Genomic DNA, 23,345 nt, shown 5'->3' on the forward strand with positions numbered 1-23,345 from the left:
CCTGCATGGTTAAGCAGAGCTGGCACTCTCTGACTCTCCGCTACCTTGTGTCCTCGCAAGGACAGTAGTCACTGGAGGGGGCGGGGGGGTGGAAATAAATAAATCCTTCACACCAATCCAGGTGACATTTCCCCACCTTTTATGTAAATTAATATTAATAGTTCCAGTTTGGATTCCACACAGACATATACAAATAGGGAAAAATAATTTCTATTTACAACATCATTAAGTTATTTAATTAGACTTTATAAAAAAACCCAGCTCTTTCTACATTAGTGTCCTTATTTTACAGATAGTACAGGTGAGTTAATCTTCATCTCATTCACATTAACAGTGTAATGTACACTACCAGCCCCACATGGGTCCACGAGTGATCCAGAGACAATACTGCAAGGATCTGTGCCATATTCAGTGCCTGCAGTACCAGGCAAATCAATGTGTGAGAGGCAGACAATACACACAATTCTCCTGTGTGTTACGAGCAATAGCTTCCTGGCCCAGGCTGCTATGCTCTGCAGACAGCGCTGCAGGGGCCAGGCTGGCGTAGTGTTTGTTCATTAAGAGGCACATCAGTGCAGTGCTGAATAGATCCCGTGTAACGTACACTACCGGCACTCTATGGATCCCATGGATGGCCTGAGACCACTGCCCGCAGATCCCATGTAACATTCACCACAGATGCTCCACAAAGCCCCGCGTAGCACATCACCAGCATCTCCAGGAGTTCCGGGTAATGGGGTTACTCGGCAGCGACCCCGTCCAGGTCCCAAAGACGCCCAGTGTGTAAACAGTAGATGGAGGGGAGCCGGGGTCACACGATGCTGGCGAGTTCTGTGGAGTCCGAGTCGCTGCTGTTTTCCAACTCCCTGGGAAGGGAAGGATTGGTGGGCATCAGACAGGAATGGCCCCCCTCCCTCCAGCTGGTATCCCAAGGCAGAGAGTGCCCTGGGCTCGAAAGCGAGGGCCAGCGAGCCAGAGGGGGTTAGCGAGGGATCGTTACGGGGAAGGGAGCCCTCCTCTTCGCTGCAGGATGGGAACAATCGGGCCAGTCTCCCCATTTGCTGCCAATGTCTCCGGGCTCTGGAGTGAACTGTACGTTCCCCTCTCCAGCCCCATTCAGCCCCTGGCCTCTGCCCAGACTATCAGCAGGGTGACAGAAGAGCCGTTTCTGCTAGGTGGACACCTTTCCCTCCACTAGGAACTGGATGGAGGCCCGACCCCCTTGTAACAGAGGCCACCGAATGGTTGTGAAATGCTGAACAGCTTTCTCAACACGGTCCTGGAGCAGATTGAAATAGGGGCCTTCTAGGAAAAAGGCTTCGTTTCCCAGGCCCAGCTGTAAAGCCAATTCCCCGCGCGCACACGCACCCCCGCCCCTCTCTCTCAGGCGCCACCAAATTGGTAAATGCAGCCCTGAGCCGGGCCTGGGGGAAGCAGCAGAGACCGCCCGCTCCCGTAGCAGAAAGCCAGGCAGCAGCGCCGCCGCAGCCACGGGAACAGGCAATGCCCAGCACTGCACGTGTATTTATGTTCATTGCAGTACTTTACCATCCCACAGCAATGTACCGGAGGCAGCGCCGCGGCTGGGGGAGTCCTGCTCCACCTTTAGCGATACGCTATGCCCCTGGCATCTTACGGCGCTGCAGCCCTCAGATGCTACCTGCAGTGTGGCAGGGTCTCACGGCCACCCGTCAAAGGGCAGGTGGTGCGTTAGGGCTGCAGGTGTGCTGAGGCTAGCTGGAAGTGCAGATCCTCATGGGAGAGATGGTCAGCTCCTATGGGCTGAAGGACTAGCCACCTGCAAAGCCAGGGCAGGTTCTCCCAGCACTGCAGCTGGTCAGGGCACTAGTGAGAACCGTTGCCCTTCCCCACCGCTCTCTTCTGGAACTTGCCTAACCCAACGAGCGCAGTCCTTCCCCCGCAGCACAGAGAGGGCTGTGCCAGCCCTTACCTTAAATTCTGTAGGGCCTTCTTGTTTTCCCTCCGCTTGTCCTCGTCGATGGGGTACAGCTTGAATAGGAGCAGGCCCAGCAGGATCAGCCCCACCGGGGCTGCCGATACCAGCATCTTCAGCGTGAATTTCACCTCCTCGGGCTGGGAGCAGCCCCGGGTCTTGTAGCCTGCAAAGCTAAGAGAACAGGAACTGTCAAGCAAGGGAAATGCGTGAGGCTATTACCAGCCTCCTCTCTCCACACCAGCTCAGTCCTAGCTCTCCAGAGGTACCTCTCAGGGGAAGAACGGCCATGAGCTAGATCAGGATTCCCAGGGAAATTACTGCTGAGCCAGCGTTCGCTGCTTTAGCATCACATCAACCCTCCTCCATCTAGCAAGGAGCATCTCCTCCTCCAGCCCCAAAGCCAACAGCCGCCGTGGTCTAGAAGCTCCCAGCTATGCGGTCTGTTCCATCCCCCTGACGGAGCAATGGAGGAAAGCCAGCCCAGTGATGAGGGTGTCAGCCTGGGGCTTAGGCTGAGCTCCTTGCTCCACCACAGACATCCTGTGTGACTTTGAGCAAGTCACTTAGCCCGTCACTGCGAACTTGGAATGAGCCTCTCTCCTAGCACAAAAGCTGCAGGGGAGATGCACCTGGAGCTGCCTTCAGTGCCAGCCTCTGGACACCTAATCCCAATTCCCTTCATGGTTTTGTAGCTAAAAATGGAGAAGCTCCAGACTGCAGGGTCTGAGAGAAGCCTTCCTTCTCTCTTCCAGCTACCAGCTCTCCTAGCAAACCCCCCTGCCTCCAGGCTCGGCGTGCTGAAAGGACTCACTCTAAGCTGAGTGTGGAAATCCCCAGAGACACCCCGGAGGCGAACTTGGTGAAGAAGACGTAAAAGGAGAAGAAAATAGCTTCATGGCCACGGGAGTCTGGGTGCTGGAGGTTGAAGTTGTCTATGACATCTGGCAGCATGGACCTGAGACGAGAGAGGAGAGTGTGTGAGCCTCAGACAGAGGCTAAGGAGACCTTCAAGTCTTCAGTGGAGCCCACACTTCCCCTTCCAAAGCAGAGACATGGGAGGTCCCCACCCGCAAATTACAGACTTCCAGTTACTTCCCCTCCAATAATGGTACAGAGGGGCAGAGACTTGGGAAAAGGCCATAGATTGTGGGTTCACCTTCCTACTGAAAAGGCCCACAATGCCCCGTGTACTGACAAGAGAAGGCTGAAGACCTCAGCAATCTCCTCATCCTGGATCCGACGCCCAGCACTAGAGACATCAGCCCAGACGTCACAGCTTGTGCATCAACAGGTGTCTACCAGCCTAGCAGTGATAGAGAACGCGGGATCGTAGTTCTGTGGTTGCCTGAGCCCGGAGCCCTCACACTCACCACGGCAAGAGGAAGGCAGCAGCGACACTGATCCCAGCTGCAATGGCCACAACGTAGGTGACGATCAAGTTACTCTCCAGAACGGCAACCATGATGAGGAAGGGGATGGCAGACTGCGGAGCCAGGAAAGAAGAGAGGTGTCACCTCACCCGCCGGGCAGCAGATAATCAAGATGGACCTGATGAGCCCATTGGCCTCCCCCATCTTCGAGTTTGAGCACTTGGAGGTGCTGGCTGATAGGGTAGGATCTACCCACAGCATAGGCAGCTGTAACGCAACCTCTCTAACGCTGTCCCACCAACACCCTGCCCTGGAGGCCCCACTTCCCAGGCTCAGAGGATAATTCAGTCTCCATGGCCCAGTCTGTCCTTGGCCTCCCCGCCGTGACTACCAAGAAGTGCCCTTTGTGACACCACTAAGAAGTAGAAAGAGGCCAGTGAATGAACGTTAGGTGATGGTGGTAACTTCTGATCACTCCTGACCCTATTTGGAACCGCTACCTAGAGGGGTGAGGTTTAGAGCCCCCGCTCTGGTCTTTCCTCCCCTCCACTTGCTAGGATTCCCTATGAGGCACACAGCAACAAACCACTCTCTGCCCCTCTCTGTGACCCCAGGAGACTTACTCACCGAGATCCCAACATACACAGCAGTTTTCTTCCCAAAGCGCATGAGGAACCATTGCCAGAGGGGGATAGACAAGGTGGCAGAGAGCTGCAAGAGAGAGAGGGGAAAAGACACATGACTCAGGCCAACCAGTCTCCATAGATGCCTTGTCCACCAGACAGGTGTTAACCTCTAATGCAGCAGGAATGGAGTTGGTTGGGGTGTCAGCCTGAGGTCAGGCTCGGATGCATGACAGATGAATTTGGACCCTCTTTTGCCTGTGGTTCGGAGCCCCCTCGGGTGTTTCACTCAACCACACAAGGCTCTAGCCACAAGACCATCCTGGCTCTAAAGGACCTTCTCGAAGCCCACCTAGACTCGCTCCAGCGCCTTTACAGAAGCAGCCTTGCAAAGCCCATCCGCTCGTCCTCAGAGGGCAAGTGTTGCAAGAGAGTCTATTCTGGACCAGGTCTGATGAACGTTCGTGACAACTTTGCCAGGCTGCTCTGAAGCAAGACAGCCCCTGCCTTGCCGGGAGCCAGCCTAGAACAGAAGAGACCCAACAGGCTACAGCCAGACACGACCAACATCCTGGGTTAGACCAGGCACTGGGTCTCCGTGGGGCCAGGGAGGTGCATTCGGCTATGGGATTGGCCTCTTGCTTCCATTGATTTCGAGCCCTTGCATTTCCTTAGACCCAGGGGCGGGTTTTCTTTCTTTCACTGCCTTTCCGGCAGGGCAAAGTGTTTCACGCCACAATGCTCCCCCAGCCCCCTCCCCCACTCTTTCTCCATCTATCGACGTGCAAAGGGCTCCCAGACAATCCGCTCCGTTCCCTCCATTCAGCGCCTCCCTGCAGCCACCGCTCAGAGCTCTTTTTTTTCCCCCCCTCATGGAAAGAAGAAAAAACATGGCAGGGTTTGGACAAAGGGCCTCCACGGCTTTTATTCTCCCGTCTTTCATGGTCGGCTTCAAATGCAGACAAAGGACTCGCTGTTCTTGCCAACTGGCCGTGTCTTTCCAGGAGCCACGTTCTCCCCCCACTCCTGAGGCAACCTCCAGTCACCTTCCCCCACATGCCAGGCTCTTCCAGCCCTGATCTCCCCTCACCCCCCGGCTTCTCACCTGGGGCTCCCCATCTCGGCGTCAGGCTCTCAGACCACTACAGTCAAGTCTCTGCCCCCACCAACCAGTGGGCTCCCGAGTATGGAAAGGAGGAGACAGCCAGGTGAAGGGGACAGCGATTATTATTATTATTCATGTTTATGTTATTGTCTAGGGACCCAGGGAGATCAGGGCCCCATTGTGCTCGGCGCTGTACAGACAGTCTCGCTACCTCCAAGGGCTGACAGTCCGCCTAGCCCAGGCAGGGAGGGTCGGGGGAAGGGGTGCCACGTACTCACACACTCGATACGTACCATGATGGCCAGGAGGATGTTCTGGAATTCGTTGCGGAATCCCAGGGTGTAGGTACAAAACAAGGCAAAGTTCCCTTCCAGCAGCTGGGGAAGGAAACAGACACGGGAGGTCAGCAGAGCAGAACGGAACAGGGAGATTCCCCCTTCCAGGGGGAAAATGCACTGAACAGCCTCCCACAGAGAAACGGGATTCCCTGCAGCCCCCAGACCCACCCCACGGGGAAATCGCTGAAGTGGTCTAGCTGGACCCAGTGCACAGACGTGCTCGGGGCTGTACGAACGCAGCCGCTGCTGTAGGCAGGCCTTGAGTGTATTGTAGCGGGAGGGAAATTCCCCCACCCCTTCCAAGGGGACTCAGCAAACAGGTCTAAGATTCCAGCACCATTTGCCCTCAGTGCATCAGCTCAGGAATTCCCTCTCTGGGCAGAGATTGTCCGGACACATCTGTAAATACGACCCAGGCCAGCAGAGCGGCAGGGTCAAAGAAGGGCTAACAGGCCTAGGTCACAGGAGGACAGGTACCGGCACTCACATCGTGCTGGGAAGGGGACCGATCGCTATGGCAGAAGGGTGCTGGAGACAGGAGGAAGATGGAATACGGATTCCATCAGTTCCCTGAGCAGAGGAAAAGAGCGAGCAGGCACAATCCACGTTTACCAGCAGCATGAAGAGAAGCACATATTTCACCTCCAATCAGGGCGGACGGCCCACCCTGATGTTATCTGCCTCTGTGCAGATTTCTGATATCTGACTGACACACACACACACCCCCTGCCCTCCTACAGGTCCATCTGACAGTCCTCAGTCATGCATTTCCTCCCACCTCCGGGTGGGCTCTAAGCCACATGGTCCCTCCCCAGGCAGTTCCTCACCATGAAGGCGAGGGAGGTGAAGAGGAAGCCAGCAATCAGCTTGATGTAGGCACCGTGTTTCATCACCAACTTCAGCCCCCGGAAGAAAGAGATGGGCTCATCTGACTGGAGCTCAGAGGCATCTGGGGAGCAGAGCAGGATCAGCAGGTGATTAGGCAGCCTGGCATAACGGGCCCCAGTGCTATAACAGTCAGGGGGCCCATTACTGCACTACACTGGGTATGAAAAAGGCACCCCTGAGACTCAGTATTAGCCAGCCTCCGCTGACCCCCGTAACAGTGATCTTCCCAAGTACGATGAGACATCCCATCCTCACCACTCCTGTGAGGCAAGTCCCCATTTTAGAGATAGGGAAACCGAGGCACCGACCAGTTAAGTGATTCACCCAAGGCTACACAGCAACCCAGTGGCAGAGCTGGGACTAAAATTCTAAAATCCCTGGCACCCAGATCTCTGCTCCCCTTTGTCCCATGATCAGTAAAGCACTGCTCCAGTGAGTGTCCTGTTAAGGGTGGGGAGAGCGGGATGAAACCCAGCTGGGCTCAGAAATAAATCCCATAAATGCCATTGTTATCGCAGCTATGGAATAGCCCGAGTCCAGCCAGCATATTGGAGGCCAGACATCGTCAGTCAAAGCCAGGCAGCAAAACACTGACACGTGTAAATACTGGGCAGGAAGACAAGTTCTCCCAGATGGTTTCCTGCAGTAACAGGGTCCCCTTGAGATTCTCCAGTGAGCTGTGCCACCTTGCCACTGACACAGTCTTTCCATGGAGGTTTACACACAAGAAATGGGTCTCTGAAGCTGTGTGTCCCCCACCCCCACTCCATACCTATCCTGGTTTACATTAACCTGGACTCCCACTCGCCCTAGTTTTGGCAGATAAGCAGGTGACAACAGCACCAGCCAGGAAGAGAGGAGTGGGAGGAGCAAGAGTTGGGATCCAGGCATCGAACTGGGTGAAGAAACCAAGGCAAGACCCCATCAAGCCCAGGACAGGATCCTTTGCATTCGCGCCGTACACCCCTCCCCAGCCTACGCCCTCGAATGGAACCCTACCCGCTCCAGGGCTTCATCTGTGTAACAAGCGCCCTGGTCTCTGCTCTTCATACTGGAGCATGTCGGTTCAGCGTGGGACGGGCAGCGTTCCCAGTTCGTGCGGAGCTGAACTTCCCTCCCAGATCCCAACTAACTGCCTAAGAGCAGGGTTGGGAGCCAGCTTGGGGTGTGTTCAGTTAGCATAGCAGGGAGAGTGCCTGCCAGGGGAGGGGCTGTTTGAAGATAGTGCCTTCTAAACACAGCTCAGGTTTGAAAGGCCTGGATGACTTCAGTCCAAAGGCACTTGGCTCACAAAGGGGCCCATTTAAAGAGATCAGTATAAAAAATTGTCGTCTGCTCCTGGCCGGCTGGTTAAAGCCAGAGAATGACCCTGAGTGCAGCTTTGCCTAAAGCAGGTGATGCCAGCTTGCAATAGGAATTCCCATCTCCTGCAATTTCCCCAATTTCCATGTTTGTTCCCCGCTTTCTGCCCATATGATTAGGGGAAAGACTTGTAGCTAAGGATCCACTGTTCTAACCCCTCTGAAACAGGCGAGATGACCCACGTACAGGATCCAGCCTGGTCTGTTGCTTGGAAAGCCCTTCTGGACTCTGGACATTGCAAATGCCAACACAAGAGACTCCCTCCACCTCCCGCACTCACCTCGCTTCTCCCGCACGCCCAGAAACAGGACGATGGCGCAGAGTATGTAGATCCCACCAATGACTCCCGCTGCCATCATGTAGGCGTTTCTCTGTGCAAGACAGATGCAGGTCCAGTTAGTGAGGCTGCTCCGCCAGGCCCCTTCTACCAGCCGCTCTCGGGGAGCTCTAGACAATGGCGCAGCCCGTGTCACGCGTGCTCCAGCAGAACCGGACGGAGCTCTCGCTACAGACTGGGGTGGGGCAGAGTCTATGCTGTGCTATGGGGCTGCATAAAAAGCTCCCTGCTCCACCCCTGATAACGCCAGGGGATCCCGAACAATGGACTTCCCTCTCTGCAGCCAGTTCTCACCATAAACGAAGGGACCATGCACCCTACCAGCACCTGGATTTGCTTCTGCAACTGAATCCAGTTCCGATGACCCACGAGGCTCTACTGTGTTTTAGCTCCATACCTGTTGCATGGGGATAGGTACCCCCAAGTTCCTATGGTACCCCTAAGTTCCTTAGTTACACAGCAGCTAGTGGGACCCAGCCTCAGGCTGCAGGGAGTTCTCTGGAGGCAGGGCAAAGCGACTCAGCACATGATTTTCACACGCTTTCCTGCCTCCAGAGTCCGGCTGAGGCAGCGCGGGAGAGGCTGCAATGAAAGAGGAGAGTCCCTGAGCAGGGGGAGGATGAGCGGCCAGGGTGCCACAGACTTACCGTGTCTGTGAGGGAGCCGGCATCACGGGTAACGTTCACCTCCTCCATGGCCACCGAGGAGTTAGTGACGCCAAGGAGGCGGGAGTCCTGAATGCATGGCGTGTCCACCTGGCCCACGATCTGCCCCTGGATGGCCGTGCCCAGCACGGTGCCCAGCACCTCCACCGTCATACCTGAACAGAGGAGCCAGGCCGGTCATTACCGCGTCAACGCCCTGGCCCAGCAGAGTGAGGAGAGCGGTTGCTAATGCCTGCTCCTCCAGAGGCAAACATCTGGATGGCTACACATGCCTAACGTTAAAGCCATCAAGTGACGCACTGTGCCCACCCAGCCAGAGAGGAGAGCAGTCGCTTCTCCAGATCTCCAAGCCTATGGGAGGAAGGTATCCCCCATTGAGGGAAAACGGGCACAGAGAGGGGAAGGGATTTGCCCCAGGTCACACAGCCGCTCAGCGTCAAGGCTGGGAACAGAACCCAAGAGCTCCAGATTCCCAGTCTCCTGCTCTAGCCACTGTGCTCTCCGGCGGATAAACCACTGCACCAGCAGGCAGAGTCCCGTCCAGACAGACTCATGCCACGAGGCTGGTTGGACGTGGCTATTAAACCAAGAGTCCCTTTAGTCTAATAAGTGGGATCTGAGAGAGGTGCAATGCAAGAGAGGCACAGGGAGCTTTGGAAGACTTTCAGAACAGGATCCTCATTGCTAATGTGCACATGTGCAAACATGCTTTGACACATGGCTGTACACCTGCAGATCTTATACACATCCCGCAGCAGCAGGGAACATCCCCACCCCACACGCCTGCACATGTAGTGGACAAGGTATGTAATGGAGAACCCTGCTGCCTCCCAGCAACCAGCAGCCAAACCCCGGGAACATATACACTTTTGCGGCTGCACCCAAGCCGTGGGAGGGGGAAAAGCACTGACACTGCAATGGTAAGGGAGATGGGAAGGGCTCTTACGATAGGCGGTAGCGGAATCCCGTTCGCTCTGCTCCCTGCTGATGAACATCGTGAGCGCTGAATAGGGAACATGGAAACACTGCAAGGAGAAACGGGGCGGATGGGAAGAGAGAGAAAGTTAACCCTTCGAGGCACAGAGGTCAAGGGAATTCATGCTACAGACCACAATGAGATGCTGACAGCAGACCATAGGTCGAGTGGGTTGGAAGATTCTTTTGCGGGAAGGAAATTCCATCCAGGTACAGACTATCCTCGCTCCCCTCCGTAATGCTCCACCCCAGCCAGGGCTGGCCTTGGAGGGGTCCCCCAAACTGGGGGAGGGAGGAGGAGATGAGCTATGACTTGTCTCGCCTCTCCGGTCCCCGCAGCAGATCAGCCAACAAGCTGGCCCCCATGGCCAGAGGCACGTCTGTGAGTTGTAGAATCAGGCCGGCGGGAAACCCAGATGACACTGGTGGTCCAAGGACAGCCTTTATGGATGCTCTCAGCCGCTCACTCCTTTCAGGGTGGCTTGTGCCAACCCTGCCATTGTGGCACCACTCCTTGGCTCCATCGGGCAGGTGAGAAAAGGTTGGCTTCTCCCCCCTCCCAAAAAAAAAAAAGAGTCCAGTTGTGTGCATGGAGGGTGGACTCACCGTCACAAGGGTCTGGAACATGCAGTAGAAGAGAAGATACCACATCACTTGGCCACTCGAGATGTCTGGCACAAACCATACCAGGAAGTAGGAGATCACAGCGAATGGAGTGGAGAAGATGATCCTTTGGGGGAATGAGAGAGAGAAAAGACATCAGCATGAACAGCGACAAGCATCCACCCTCACAGCAGCTGGGCTGATACAAGGGCCTTGCTCCTCAAGCTGCAGGACATGAGCCACTCCAAGAAGCAGTTCCAGCCCTTGGGGAAAATACTGTGCAACCGGGCGCATGACGTCAGGGAGTTCGCTTTGAAGTACCCTGCGTTGACCACCACTGGAGACAAGATGGTCTAGTAGCTGGACCACTGGTCCATTTCATGGGGGTAGGTACTTAGAAATGCAGAAGATAGGCCCATACGAATTTCTGTATCTAATCAAACAGGAGCAGCTTTTCAGGCAGAGTGGGACATGGGTGCTTCTAACAGGGTCCTCCAGCCTGACTGATCACGTCCTCTGATGCTTTCCTCTTGCCGCCACCTCACTACCCCAAGTTAACCCGAAGCCAGAGACTACTGAATGCCACATCACATGAGCCCTGTGGGAGGATGCTGGTCCCATGATGCCCTAACACGGTACTGTGGCTGAGGACCCAACCTCCTAGGCAGATTCCCCTTCCTGACTGCTGGCTCACAACTCAATGTGCAATTAGGCACTTGTCACTGAATTTCAAAGGGATCTGGGCACCTAAACCCCTTAGGCTCCTCTGAAGCGCTTGGTCTTAAATCTTTCCCCTACTTGCTCTAAACTGTGTGCTGCAATCCTGACCTCAGCCCCCCGGCCCTCTCCACAAAGGGGCTATTTAAAAACCCAGAACATTCGAGATGGGGAGAGAGACGAGAGCCAAGAGATAAAGCCCTGACTGAGGTTTGCGGAGAAAGGCTTTGAGCTCGGAGACCAAATCCCCTGCCTGGAGCAGCACGGGGCTGCTGGGCGAACAAGCCGAGGGGACGTCAGGTCAACGGTTTGTCTCTTTGGAGGAGGTGAAATGATGCGGGGCCGGAACGGGGTGAGGGATGGGGCACAGCAAGGAGCTGAGAACCCATCTGCTCCCACAGAACATATTTAAATGAGTTAAGTTGTAAGCGCTCTGGGACCATCACCTGCTTTCGTAGCCCACAACAGGCCCTGCTCCCAGTTAAGACTCTAGATGCTGCTGTTACAAAACGGCACATGCAGCTAGGAGACGGTTTCCCAGCAGAGGCAGATCAGTGTCCGAGAGACCCTGAAACTCCTTGGGGCCTGGATCCTGCCCTGCCCATCCCGTCTGTACAAGATGAAGGGACAGGGCACCATTTCCATGCTTACTTTCTCCTTCTGTCCCTGGCACAGGGGGAGGTGCAAGAGCTTGTTCGGCAGCCTTCTCTCCCTTCCTGGCTAGCCAGCAGGCAGGAACAAGGGTGGAGTAACCAGTTCGGGCAACAAACCCTCCCTCCACATCCTAGTCGCCCAGAGGCTGAGCAGCAAGCAGCCTGGCTTGTCTTAGCAGGGCACAGCTGCAAGGATCCCGGAGTATTTTACACACCAATCAAGCCTCCAGCCTGAGGGAGGGTGGGATAAGGCCCATTTCCCCAAGCAGAGACATCAGACATCGGTTAGCAAAGGAAAAGTTCATCTTCAGACCCCAGAGACTAGCCGGGTCCTTCCTTTGATCCGGCCCGAAGTGGGGAGAGAGGGAGGTGGAAGTGGACTTGAAAGCAGGAAGCCTGCGTCAGGCTCCGGGAGCGACTCCCTACACCTACAGTACCCGCCAGCAGAGCTCCAGGGAGCTGGTTCGCTCACCGCTAGCCAGAACAAGAAACGGGAGCTGGTTTTAGAGCCCAAATCCTCCCCTCTACCCTGCAGTCAGCTTAGCAGGCTGGCACTACCTGGGGATACTGCAGCAGCTCGGAGGCTGGGCACGGCCCATCAGCCCCAACCCAAACCTTTATCCTTTTCGCTCGGCTGAGTCACACACATTGCTGTCCCCGGGACCAAGTGCTTGGGGAGCGTCCCGCCTTTACAAGGGCGCGAATGTTAATTGGCGACTAAGGAAATGGAGGTAAAAATCCCTCCAGCGTAAACCTACCCAGAGAGAGCAAAGGAGATTTCCCCACATCAGGAGAAGGGCAAGGGTGGGGGGTCCTCCCACCTCACAATCACGCGAAGGGAGTGATTTGTCCCCCCACCCAAAGGTCACCTCCACCGCAGGGACTGACAGACAGCTCCCGGGGCCCGTTGGAGGTCAGGCAGTAACAGGGATAAGGCCTTTCCAGTTTGCATTCGGTGTCACTGTATCCCACAGGGGAGTGGGATGGGGCAGGGGGAAGCTGGTTCAGAGGGAGGACGGCACCACCAGCAAGAACCCACCAGGCGAGAGACAAGCAGAATCCCCCAGGAATTTGGTACCTTGATCCATCCCAGTTTTTCCTGGGAAGGTCTGAATGGCCCCACCCAATAATGGGGGGAGGAGGGGAGAAAGGGAACAGTTTCTTCTTTGGAGTAAAGCGACTCCCACCCCGAATGCTGCAGCTAAGACTAGGTCAGTCCCATGGGGAAATGGACTGAAACACGCAGGCTGTGGGAACACCTAGAAGCCCCCCATCAGACTCTGCCTCACTGGGCCAGGTTTTGCCCTTGCCAATTGACAGTCCCAGCCTCATGGCGTTTACAATCCCAGAGGAGTTCGAGAGAGGATCCGGATTTCTTTTTTCCTGCGGTACGGAGAGGAGAACGGGTCTCTTTCCTTTCTGGATTGACATGGCAAGACAGGGAGTTAAATTTAAACTCCCAGGGTGTGAGACACTGTATCTAAGCGCACATTACAGCAGCCACAGGAGGGGAGAAAGGGGGAAATACATGACCCGACATTCACATTTTTCCCTGCGTCGGTCATTTCCATGGGGCGGGGAGCAGGCGAGAGTGTGATGACGAGGCCAGGAAGCCGTGGAAAGCACAGAGCCCGGCAGCCACTCCTCTCCCATCGTGTCTCGGGCACGTTGAGTCATTCAGAATTTCCATAAACTTTTACACAGATCCGAAGCTCTGGGAGCAAACACATTCCCAGGCCTGCTGCGGAGGGGGCACCCCAGCAGTGCAGCAGGGGTACAAGGGTACATTTCGGATGCCTGCTGGACAGACTCCCCCCCACCCCCCACCCCACCACTTGGGCATCTGGGAATAGAGTCATGTGCGTGGGCTGGGTAGCTAAGGAATCAGTAGATCAGCTCACCCTGCCTCCCACCCCGCAGCCACCACTCATGCTGCAGCTTCCAACCAGGAGACTGACTCCTAGTAACCCCTGAGCAGGACTGTGGCAATTAGCTGAGACATCTGAAACAGACTCCACCATGCTATGCCGCACACCCTGCCTCCCCATTGGCCAAGTCGGGATGGCATGTTCCTCTGAAAGCGGCACCCCCCACCCCCGCCCTTAATCTTTAACTGTTTCCTCTGCTTGAGCAGAATCATTTCCCTAGCCGCGGTCTGGGGATAGGACACAAGATCTTGAGTTATCTGCAACTGAGGTTTGCAACAGGGCCTCTTAAATAAAGGGGGTGCTGAGAGCCCAAGGCGCTCGGATCAGAGGGAGCACATTGCGGGCTGGCACAGCTGTTAGGGTGACTTCAGTGAACAGAGAAGGAAATCCACGTGGGATGAATTTGGGGGCACAGGGGAGCATAAGGGGAATCCAAGTTTAAGAGACTAAAATTATAACAAGAGGGCACCAGAGAGGGACATTTTATTTTATTTTGGTAAGTGAACTATCAAGCCATTGTATAGCTTACAATTTTATCCTGGGTTCCGGGGACACAAGCACCGCCCCTTGTCACCACACTCAGCAGAATTACGGCCAGATGTCCCCACCAAGTGGACCTTATTCCACAGATTAAAAGGGTACAGCTGGGGGTAATATTTAGAATAGTTACCAATAAATTCCTTGGTAGATCTGCCTTGTTTATTATGAAGCAGGTTATAAGAGGATGTTGACGGGTGATCAGGGCTCATTAAAAGCAAGTTATACAAACTAACAGGGCAGAGATCTCGGGGCTATATGGATGAAAAATTAAGTATCATTCCTATTTTACAGATAGGGAAACTGAGATACACAGTGAGAGAGGGCCCCAGCTGGGCCACCCTTGCCTGTGCACAGGGAGTCCCGTTTAAGTCAGTGGGACGGTCTATAGTTCTAGCTATTTAGGGTCACCAAAAAGTGGCACAGTCGGGCACCCAGCTACTTGCCCAATGACACAGAGCAAACACGTGTAAAAGCCACGAATAGAAGCCACCATGCTCAACTAGCAGACATGCTGCTCCCCTGCCGTAGCAGTGAGGCAGGATTCCAAGGCCCAGTACAATTTGAAGGGTGCAAGTATCGTTCAGTGGAATGTGAATATTAAGTCCCCTGTGACCAATCTCCCCACGCCCAGCCTTAAAGGCATGAGACTGGAGCACACCAGAGGACTCCAAGCATTTCTAGATGTTCAAATACAGAGCTATTAAAGACCAGCCCTCTGCCAGCTCTGCCTTGGAGCCCACCCAGATAGCTGCTCGCTCCTCGCTCACAGCCATTCCTCCAATTCCTAAGACCTCACAACACACGCAGTGGGGAGGGAAACTATTTTTGGTCTATGCGTGAAGCCTGGTTTAGATCAACAAAAACAGGACACCACGTTTTTCCATTAGAACCCCAGGGAGCAGAGGGATGCCACCGCCGTCTGTGGGGAAAAGGACCAGTCCCGCTAATTTCCACCTCCCCATCTCCTCCACCCCCACCTGCCTTCTCTACTTGACATCCAGCAATGCTGCCAGGTGCTAGATCGACTGCCCTGGAGATGGACGTTTGCTCTTTAGCCACAGGGCAGATGCAGGCCAAGCCTCCGAACACTGCATGGCTAACGTGCCTCCATGCTCACCCAGAGAGGCAGCAGGTGGAGATCGAGCCCCCGGACACAGCCCTAATTTCTCTGCCGACCCGTAGTGCTGTTTTCTGTGAGCAGATACCTGCCTGCATGACCAGCTCATTCAACAGAGACCAACGAGCCACGGTTTTCAGTTGCTAGCACCCTGCAGCTGACTAGAACCCAGGCTCCTAGAGGGGGAAGGTGCTGCCTCCCCTCACCATGCTCTCAGTCCCCTGAGCCATCCCCACCCTGCTTCTCTTGGACGTATCCTGTCCGTGCAAGTGCCTACAGTCCCGCTCGCCAAAGTGGGCGGGCAGAGAAGCGCAAAGCGAGAACATCTAGCCAGGGGAAAGCACACGTATTGCTGCTGCCAACTCAGGCCCGGTCTCCAGTTGCTGCTTTTCCCCCTGCAGAATCAGCTGTAAATCACGTGACTTTCCGCAACCCACTGACCCTGGCTGCAGAAGTAACAGGTGCATCAGAAACAGTCTTGGCTGCACCCCCTCCCCAATACACACCACCCCCTCCTGAATGGCCAGGATGGACAATCCTGCAATGCCACCTGCTGCTCCGGAGACAGGCAGCTCTCACCTTCCAACTGCTTCATTCCCAGCATAGGGCAGATTTGCCAGGAAACCCGTCTGGACAAAAAGCCAAGCCTGACACCCCGCAACACGCGTATTTGAGCAAAGCCCTGCGGCTCTGTCCCCCGGAGACAGTAGGGTCTAATGGGCAGCCCATAGTGACAAGTGGAGGACCTGTTTCTGTTCTCAGTGACATGGGTTTTACATCCCCAGTTCTCATTGCTTTCAGTGGAGTCACGCCTGATGTACACGGATGAGAGGGGACTCAGCCCCAGTGCATGCTGGGATGGGGGTGAGGTTGGTTTGAATAATCTTCGACGTCCTATCCAGACTCCTCCCCACCCCCAGCCAGCTCCATGGAGAAGAACATACAGCTAAAAGCGTCTCCGAAGAGGAGGATTCAGAACAGGCTACTGCTCTTGGAAATCCCCCACCGCTGCCGACACGGATTCAGTTCCTGCAATGGTAGCAGCCCTGGTGTCCACTGATCTCTAGCAGGGTTTTCAGAAACCGCGTGGATCAGACACGCGGGTCTGCTAGCACGGCCCAACAGTCGTGAGCAGTGGGGGGGAACTCTGTACGTTTCCTTCACGGGGCCGCGCCCCCCGTTCCGCCAGGCAGGTGGCAATAACAGCAGCTGTACCAACTTACACGTCTCACCAGCTGCAGAGTGTGTGTGTGTATCTATATCAACACACAAGCCGGAGGAACCTTCCCCTCCTCCCACCCCAACGACAACGTGTCCCAGCCCCGCGACAAAAGAACACACTGTGCCTTCCGCCTGACGATTCACATGCCAATCTACAGCCCCGTGTCCCCTCCCCTGCAGCTGACTTTACAAAGCTCTCTCGGTCCCCCAGCCCCGTATCCCCCGTGTTCATACAGCGCCTAGCGCAATGGAACCCGGTCCACGACCAGGGCCACCCAGAGGATTCAGGGGCCTGGGGCAAAGCAATTTCGGGGGGCCCTTCCATAAAGAGTTGCAATACTATAGATACTATATTCTCATGGGGTCCCCTGTGGGGCCTGGGGCAAATTGCCAGTCGTGGACAGGGCTGCCCAGGGGGAGGGGAGGGCATCTCCTCTGGGCACTACCACAATCCACAAATCATCAAGGGTCTGACTTATCAAGAGCCAGCTGAGTGCTCAGACTACCCCTTCCCAGGAGAGCTGGGAGGAGCGGCCACCGCTGTCACAAGGGATCGGGGGGGTGGAGGGGGGAGGGAGAAAAGTCACCCCGAAGATCCATCAAAGAACCCCCCCCCCGGGAGCGTGCCCGCCACCAGAAGCGCATTCTCTTATCGCTCAGGGCCACAGAGCTCGGCACAGCTGCCAGTCCTTGCCCGCGGCCCCACCCCAGGGAGTTCCAGCCACTCAGCTGCACGTGGGTCAATAACCAGCGGCGGAACTCGAGTCATTTCTGGGAGAGCGAGGCCCCACTTCACTAGCGATTGCTGGGTTCACGGATCCCCACACGGCAAGGTTTCCCCTCTCACCTATCTGGAGGCTGCGAAAAGGCTAAAGCCCCAGATAATAGAGTTCCCCTCCTTGTCCCCAGGGCCTCTTCTCGTCAGGCATCTCTCACAACTTATAAGCCATCTACGGATTACTCAGCCTTTTGCTGACTGCCAAGCGTCTGTTCCATTCCACTCACCCCACACACGCACCGACCCGAGATCTATTCCCAGCTCGGACTCTCCGTGCGACCTCAGGCAAGTTCCTTCCCTCTGCTGCGCCTCTGGTTCCCCACATGTAACACGGGGAGAACATTAACCCTCCTTTGAGGCAAATGCAGGGTAGCCAGTGCGAGACTCTACTCTCCAGAAAGCCCCCAGGATCCTAGAGCCGACCTGGAAGGGCCCTGCTGCCGTTGTGTCCCAGGGAACCCAAGCTAGTCCTTGCTGAGCCCCAACCTCAAAATCCCCAGCTCCAAGAAGCTTCCCTTACCAGGGCATCAGGCGTCCGAGGCGGCTCCAGGGGGTTTTAGTGATGAAGAAGCCCACCATGGGGTCGGTGATAGCATCCCATGCTCGACCCACAAAGAGGATGATGGAGGCATAGAAAGGGTCCAGCTGTTATAGAAAGAGAGGACAGCATTGACTCGGAGAGCCTTGCAAAGGAGCCAGAGACCCCATGACCCCGAGGCTGTCAAAGCCCCTTCCCCCGGCTGACTGCTTTCCCTGAAGATCTTAGCCTCGACCTTTAGCATTTGGGAATGGAGCAGGTGCACATGGGCCCCTCCTCCACACGTTTCCAGGGTGGCTTAGATGCAAGGGGAGTATCTGACCCTTCTCCCCCTCTGAGATGGCTACCCTAGGGGCTGGTAGAGGCAGCCTGCCGCTGGAAGTAGGATTTCAGTCTATCCCATCCTACCCATTCCACACTAAACTCTTGGCAATTTCATTGCAACAGACACCAACTAAACACCTCCAGTGTCCTGTGTCAGCTTAAGTCTGTCCCCTGGCCTGCCCACAATCCCATTTGGAGACAAGGATGTAGGAGAAGCCATCACCTTTCCATCCTAGCTACATCCAGAACATGCCACAAACATGGCCAGCAACAGCGTCCCTCCCAACCCACACCCACCATCCCATCAGGATATAGAGCTCTCTGCAGATACCAATCCCAGCACCAGACCCTCCATCAGCACCAGAAAGAGAAGAGCATCTCGGCCCAATGCTCCTACTTGGCATGCACATAACAGATGTCATTAGATGTTAACACTCAGAGGAGGGTCAGTATTATCCCATTTTACAGATGGGGAAAATGGAGGCACAGAGCGGTGCACAAGGTCACCCAGGACATCGGCGGCAAAGCTGGGAGTAAAAACCCAGGAGACATTGCCCCCCAACGCTAGCAACTGTGAACCCAGCTCTAAGCCCGCTGAAGAAATCGCTCCAATCTGATCCGCGCTTCCTTTTTTCTGGGAGGAGAATTTGCGAGCGTTTTAGAAATGCGGAGCAGAATTTTCTGGCTTGAAGTTTGGCACCTAAATCCATATGTAGGCACCTGAATTTCAGGTCACTCCCCCCCATCCCAAGGGCGCTCCCTGCTAAAAGCCCATCTGAAAGGGACACAGCACTGGGAGCAGAGCTAATCTGGGACTCATTCTAAGACAACACTGAAAGTTACTGTGTGGGAAAGCCCTGGGGGTGGGAGGGAGGAGTTCCCCTCCATATGACACTCAGCTCTGAACTCACCTATCACAAGAGCACCCTGTATTTAAATCCCACCTCTCACCCTCAGCTGCCTCCCAGCAGTCAGCTGATTAAGCCAATGGCAAGCCCCTACACCTGCACCCCCCAATGCGACACCTCCTAGGAAAGGAAGCGCCTCAGCTATAAGCCAGACAGCCTGGAGGCATCTCTCTAATCAGGCACCTGCTCTGCTTTATACATAGAGGGAACCTCAGTCTGCTGGGCAAGTAGAAAAGCCCATCAGGGAACCTCACCCCCCATCTCTCTCCATCCAGTGCTTCCGCTGACAGGAGACCATAAGCCTGCTAAGCTCCGTGTCCCGAGATCAAGTCAAAGTAAAAATAGCCACATAAGACGACTAGATCCCACTGGATGCGTTTTGGATTAAGAGAATCTCACGCTTGCATCCAGAGCCCCCAGGTATTACCCCGACGCTGGCTACTCAGCGCCAGGCAAGCCAGCCTGGCTGAAAGAATTACCTGTGCGACATCCAGCAGGTAGATCTGCAGGAAAAATCCCAGGGCGCAGCCAGTGATCTGGTAGGGAGCGCCGCCGACGGCGTAGCACAGTTTGCTGCACACAGAGAGCTTCTCTTTACTTTCCTTCTGCAAAAGAAATGAAAGGCAGCAGCTTAGTAGGCCTGGCCCTAGAAAGTCAGAGCAACAACCGCCAAGTGTAGGGAGCTTCCCCCTCCCTCAATCGCTCCCCCATGTCCACCTGCAATCTAGGACCACAACAGAGCTTACAAACAGCCCTCCAGGCTCCGCCTGCTCACAGGTCTCCGCTTCGCTTGTAAAGAACGGAACAGCCCCTCACGTTTCGGTTTGACAGTCGAGGACACGGTGAACGGGTGTCAACTTATCCAGGACAATACAGAGCTTGTCCCATCTCTGCTCGTTTAACTTCCGTCCCCTGTTCTTACCACTAGACCTTACTGCCTTCCATGGTCACCGATCAGCGCTTCTGACTGAACGTGCCAAGGAAGGGAAGCACAGAGAGCAGATTTCAACAGCCTGATTCAGTGGCTTTTAAGGCCCCGCTAGCACTGAATACAGACTGCTCAGATCCCCTGCTTAAATCCAGCCCGGCCGGCCATCCCTCCCAGGCTCTTCGTTCCCTCATCCTCATCCAGAATCCACGCCAACTAGCCAGATCCTTAACTTTAAACAGAGGCCTTGGAATTCAAGGGAGAGTCGAGCAGCATCCAAATAATTTCTCCCACTACTCATACTCCAGAAGGCTGGACTGTATTTAACTGCTTGTTTAAGTGAACATACAGGCTCAGCGCCTCCAGACTTACAGCTAACAGGGGGCTGGGTTTGCCCATCACACAGAATAAGCCAGAGCGGTTTCCATTCGCTTCTCACATCTGGCGGAGCCTCTGAACCTACAATGATCCGCAGGCAAAAGGGACAGACGATGCGTGTGCAATTCCTCAGCCTCTCAATGAAAGCCTCAGAATCCGGAGCGTCACACCAGGGCACCTGCTCCCTGCCCCGTCGGTTTGTGCGGCCCTCTCAAAATGATGGGTCTCAACTAAGAGATGGAGGGGTCCCCTGGGGAGGAGATGCAAACGAAGCAGAGAGCCCCCAGGCCAGCTACGGACAGGCGTGACGTCAAAAATTAATTCTGCAAACTGATACCATCACCAAATTGGAGCTACAGCTGCATTGAAACATACAGAGAGGGCAGGCAAAGCCCTGGGGCATTTGGGTTAATTAAAACAGGGAGGAGGTTTGATGGCACACGCAGCGTTTTCCCACGGGAATGTGGCATTGCCAGGAGCGAAAGAAGATGCCTCGACAATTTTCCTGGGGATGAAGTTGCTAGTTCGCCACTTTACACAACACAGACACACCACACGGACTCTGGCAATACCCCCAGCAGGCCAGTTGGGAGAGAATCGTTTTTATTATTGGACCAGGGCCGCATCGCGCCTGGTGCTGTACGAACCCGGAACAAAACGTCCTGGCTTCCAATCGACAGACGACAGAAACAGACAGACAGGGAATACAAGTGAACAATCAGACAATCCTGGTCAGCACGGGGTTGCCAATTGGACGCATTCCTGGAGACTCAAGGACAATTCTGGAGGGTTAGCACCCCTAGCTAGGCAGTCTATTGTCCGCAGGGCTAAGCAGGCAAGGCTGGGATGGTGAGTCACTGTGTGGCCTTGGGCAGGTGCCTCAGTTTCCCCCTTTGTATCAAGGGGATGGTGTTTACCTACTTGGCAGGGGTGTTGGTTGCAAGGATTAGAGGATGTGTGCAGAGCTCCGGGAAGATAACAAGCGGTCTATAAAGCGCTTAGTGCTAGGCTTCCCGGCTGGTAGGAGCAGGCCGGTGTCACACCAGCTCTGGCTGTGAAAGGGAATCACCTCACACCATTCCCTGGTGCACCCAGAGGCTGGGTGATAACACAGCCGCCCCCCGCCCGCCCCACCACCGCACACACTCCACTCCCCCCTCCGGGAGTTTGTCCAGAGACTGAAACTCAATGCGAACAAAGCCCCAGAGCCCGGGCCAGCAGCGACCAGAGCCTCAGGCCCCAGCGCAGCCCCGATCCCGGCCCCAAGCCCAAAGGGGCTCTGGAGCCGAGCCGAGCCGGGCCGAGCCAGGCATATGAGCGGGGGGGGGGTTCGTTTTCAAGCAGCCCTGAAGCCCCCCTACCCACGAGGCGGGTTGGCGGGGAGGGTCTGAGATCGCCTTGTGCCTCCCCCAGGACCCCCGCCCGGCCGCCTCCAGCCCGGGGGGAACCGGCTGCGGAGAAAGGACGCGGCTCCTTTAAGAAAAGTTTGCCCGGGCCTCTGATGAATGAACTTGGGCCGGAGCCAGCGGCGCGCCCGATCCCCGAGCTCCAGCCGGCCGGGTGCGGCCAAGGGCGAGCGGGGCTTCCCCGCATCCCCGGCCAGCGAGCAGCCGCCGGCCCCTGGCCGACCCCCTCCCCACGGTTCCGACCCGGCGGGCGGGGTGCGGGGGCGCTACACACCGGTACGTCCAGCCGCATCCTCCGGGCCGGCTCTCGCCCCATGGCCGGCTCCGTGTCTCCCTCCCGGAGGGGAACTTTATACCCCCCCCCCGCCTCGATTCCCTTCCCCGGGAGCCGCCCCGCTCCCGCCCCGCTCCATCCAGCCCCGCACCTTGGGGCGCCGCGGCTCGCCCTGCTGCAGGAGGCTGGGCTGCAGCAGCCCGGTGGACGAAGCGCTTTGCCCCCCTTTGCCTTTGGCCATGGTCCCGCGAAAGTTGCTGCGAGGGAGCTTCCAAGCGTGGGGCCCGGGGCGGAGCTGGAGCCAGGCAGCGGCGGGATGAATGAATGGGCCGTTTCCAGGCTGGGCTGGTTGCATTTAATTTCTCTCCCTATCACCTCCCCTTTTCCAGGGACACACCCCCTGCCCGGCCTCCCGGGCCCAGCCAACCCACGTTCCCCTTGGCGAGACCCGCATAGAACAGACTCAAGGCAACACAACCCCGCTCACAATCTTCAGCCCCAGGCGGGCACTCGGCGTGGGAAATTCTAGCCCAGATTGTTTGGTAAATGAGCAGCTGACAACAGGCTCTTTTTGGAAGTGCCATAACATCAGTACAGCTCTGCATGTAAGTTGTAATATACATCCAGGCCCAGGGCCGGACTCTCCTTTCATTGACACCACTGTAACTTCAGCTGGGTTTCTCCCAGTTTGCACCTAAGTGAGAGGAGAAGCAGGATCTGCAGCCACCTGACATAAGAAAGGCCAGACCGGGTCAGACCAATGGTCCATGTAGCCCAGCGTCCTGTTCTCTGACAGTGGCCAATGCCAGGTGCTTCAGAGGGAATGAACAGAACAGGGAATCATCCAGGTAGGAGACCCTGGAGGGGAGACAGTTCTGAAAACTTCCAAACTTTCTTTTAAGCGGTGGGGGGGGGGGGGGAGAGCAGATGTTTCTTTCTGACACAGAATGCAAATGAAAACAATGGCTCCTTCAGTTCTTCTAACCACTGGTGAGTAAAATGAGGCATTAAGTGACTTTCGCATACAATCAGTGTGGCAGAATCAGGGATAGAACCTAGCAGTTCCTGACTCCCTGTCTATCCCCTTCTCTAACCACCAGATCCCACGCCTCCTCCCACAAACTGGGACTAGAACCCTGGAGTCCTGGATTCTAGCCCCTTTCGCTAACCACCAGTCAACACACTCACTAGAGCTCACAAATGCATTGACTATGTCTACACGGCTTTCTTTTTTACTCGGAAGAATCCCAATGTCATAAACTAGGGATTTTAAGCATTAACTCCTTTAGGAATATTTCCCCTAAAACACCCATGACATCTGGTTTCTGCTTCTTTCCTGCTCAGTGAGGCTGCAGCCCGATTGTACGTAGGAATTTGGAGAACCATTTCTGGGGAAGGGGGAGAACGTGACT

At 55.6% G+C, this 23,345-nt stretch overlaps 1 protein-coding gene across 3 annotated transcripts; it reads right to left on the minus strand.

Annotated features, from left to right (window-relative positions):
- Positions 1 to 122: 122 nt before the first annotated feature.
- MFSD2A (major facilitator superfamily domain containing 2A) lies at positions 123 to 22,265 on the minus strand. Of its 3 annotated transcripts, none has more exons than XM_044997834.1 (14): positions 22,085 to 22,263; positions 19,427 to 19,552; positions 17,698 to 17,822; positions 10,227 to 10,350; positions 9,592 to 9,670; positions 8,628 to 8,800; positions 7,924 to 8,014; positions 6,221 to 6,342; positions 5,349 to 5,432; positions 3,955 to 4,038; positions 3,328 to 3,440; positions 2,769 to 2,912; positions 1,952 to 2,128; positions 123 to 866 (listed from the first exon to the last, which is right to left on the minus strand). In XM_044997834.1, the coding sequence occupies exons 1-14, from the start codon at positions 22,172 to 22,174 to the stop codon at positions 812 to 814; spliced, it is 1,587 nt and encodes a 528-aa protein (XP_044853769.1). In that variant the 5' UTR covers positions 22,175 to 22,263; the 3' UTR covers positions 123 to 811. The 3 variants fall into 3 exon arrangements, with proteins under 3 accessions (XP_044853769.1, XP_044853771.1, XP_044853770.1); XM_044997836.1 differs by lacking the exon at positions 22,085 to 22,263 and adding an exon at positions 21,934 to 21,975; XM_044997835.1 differs by lacking the exon at positions 123 to 866 and having other exon boundaries at positions 1,948 to 2,128; positions 22,085 to 22,265.
- Between the last annotated feature and the right edge of the window lie 1,080 nt (positions 22,266 to 23,345).

This window comes from Mauremys mutica, chromosome 23 (genome assembly GCF_020497125.1).
Source record: "Mauremys mutica isolate MM-2020 ecotype Southern chromosome 23, ASM2049712v1, whole genome shotgun sequence".
NCBI classification, from domain to species: Eukaryota; Metazoa; Chordata; order Testudines; family Geoemydidae; genus Mauremys; species Mauremys mutica.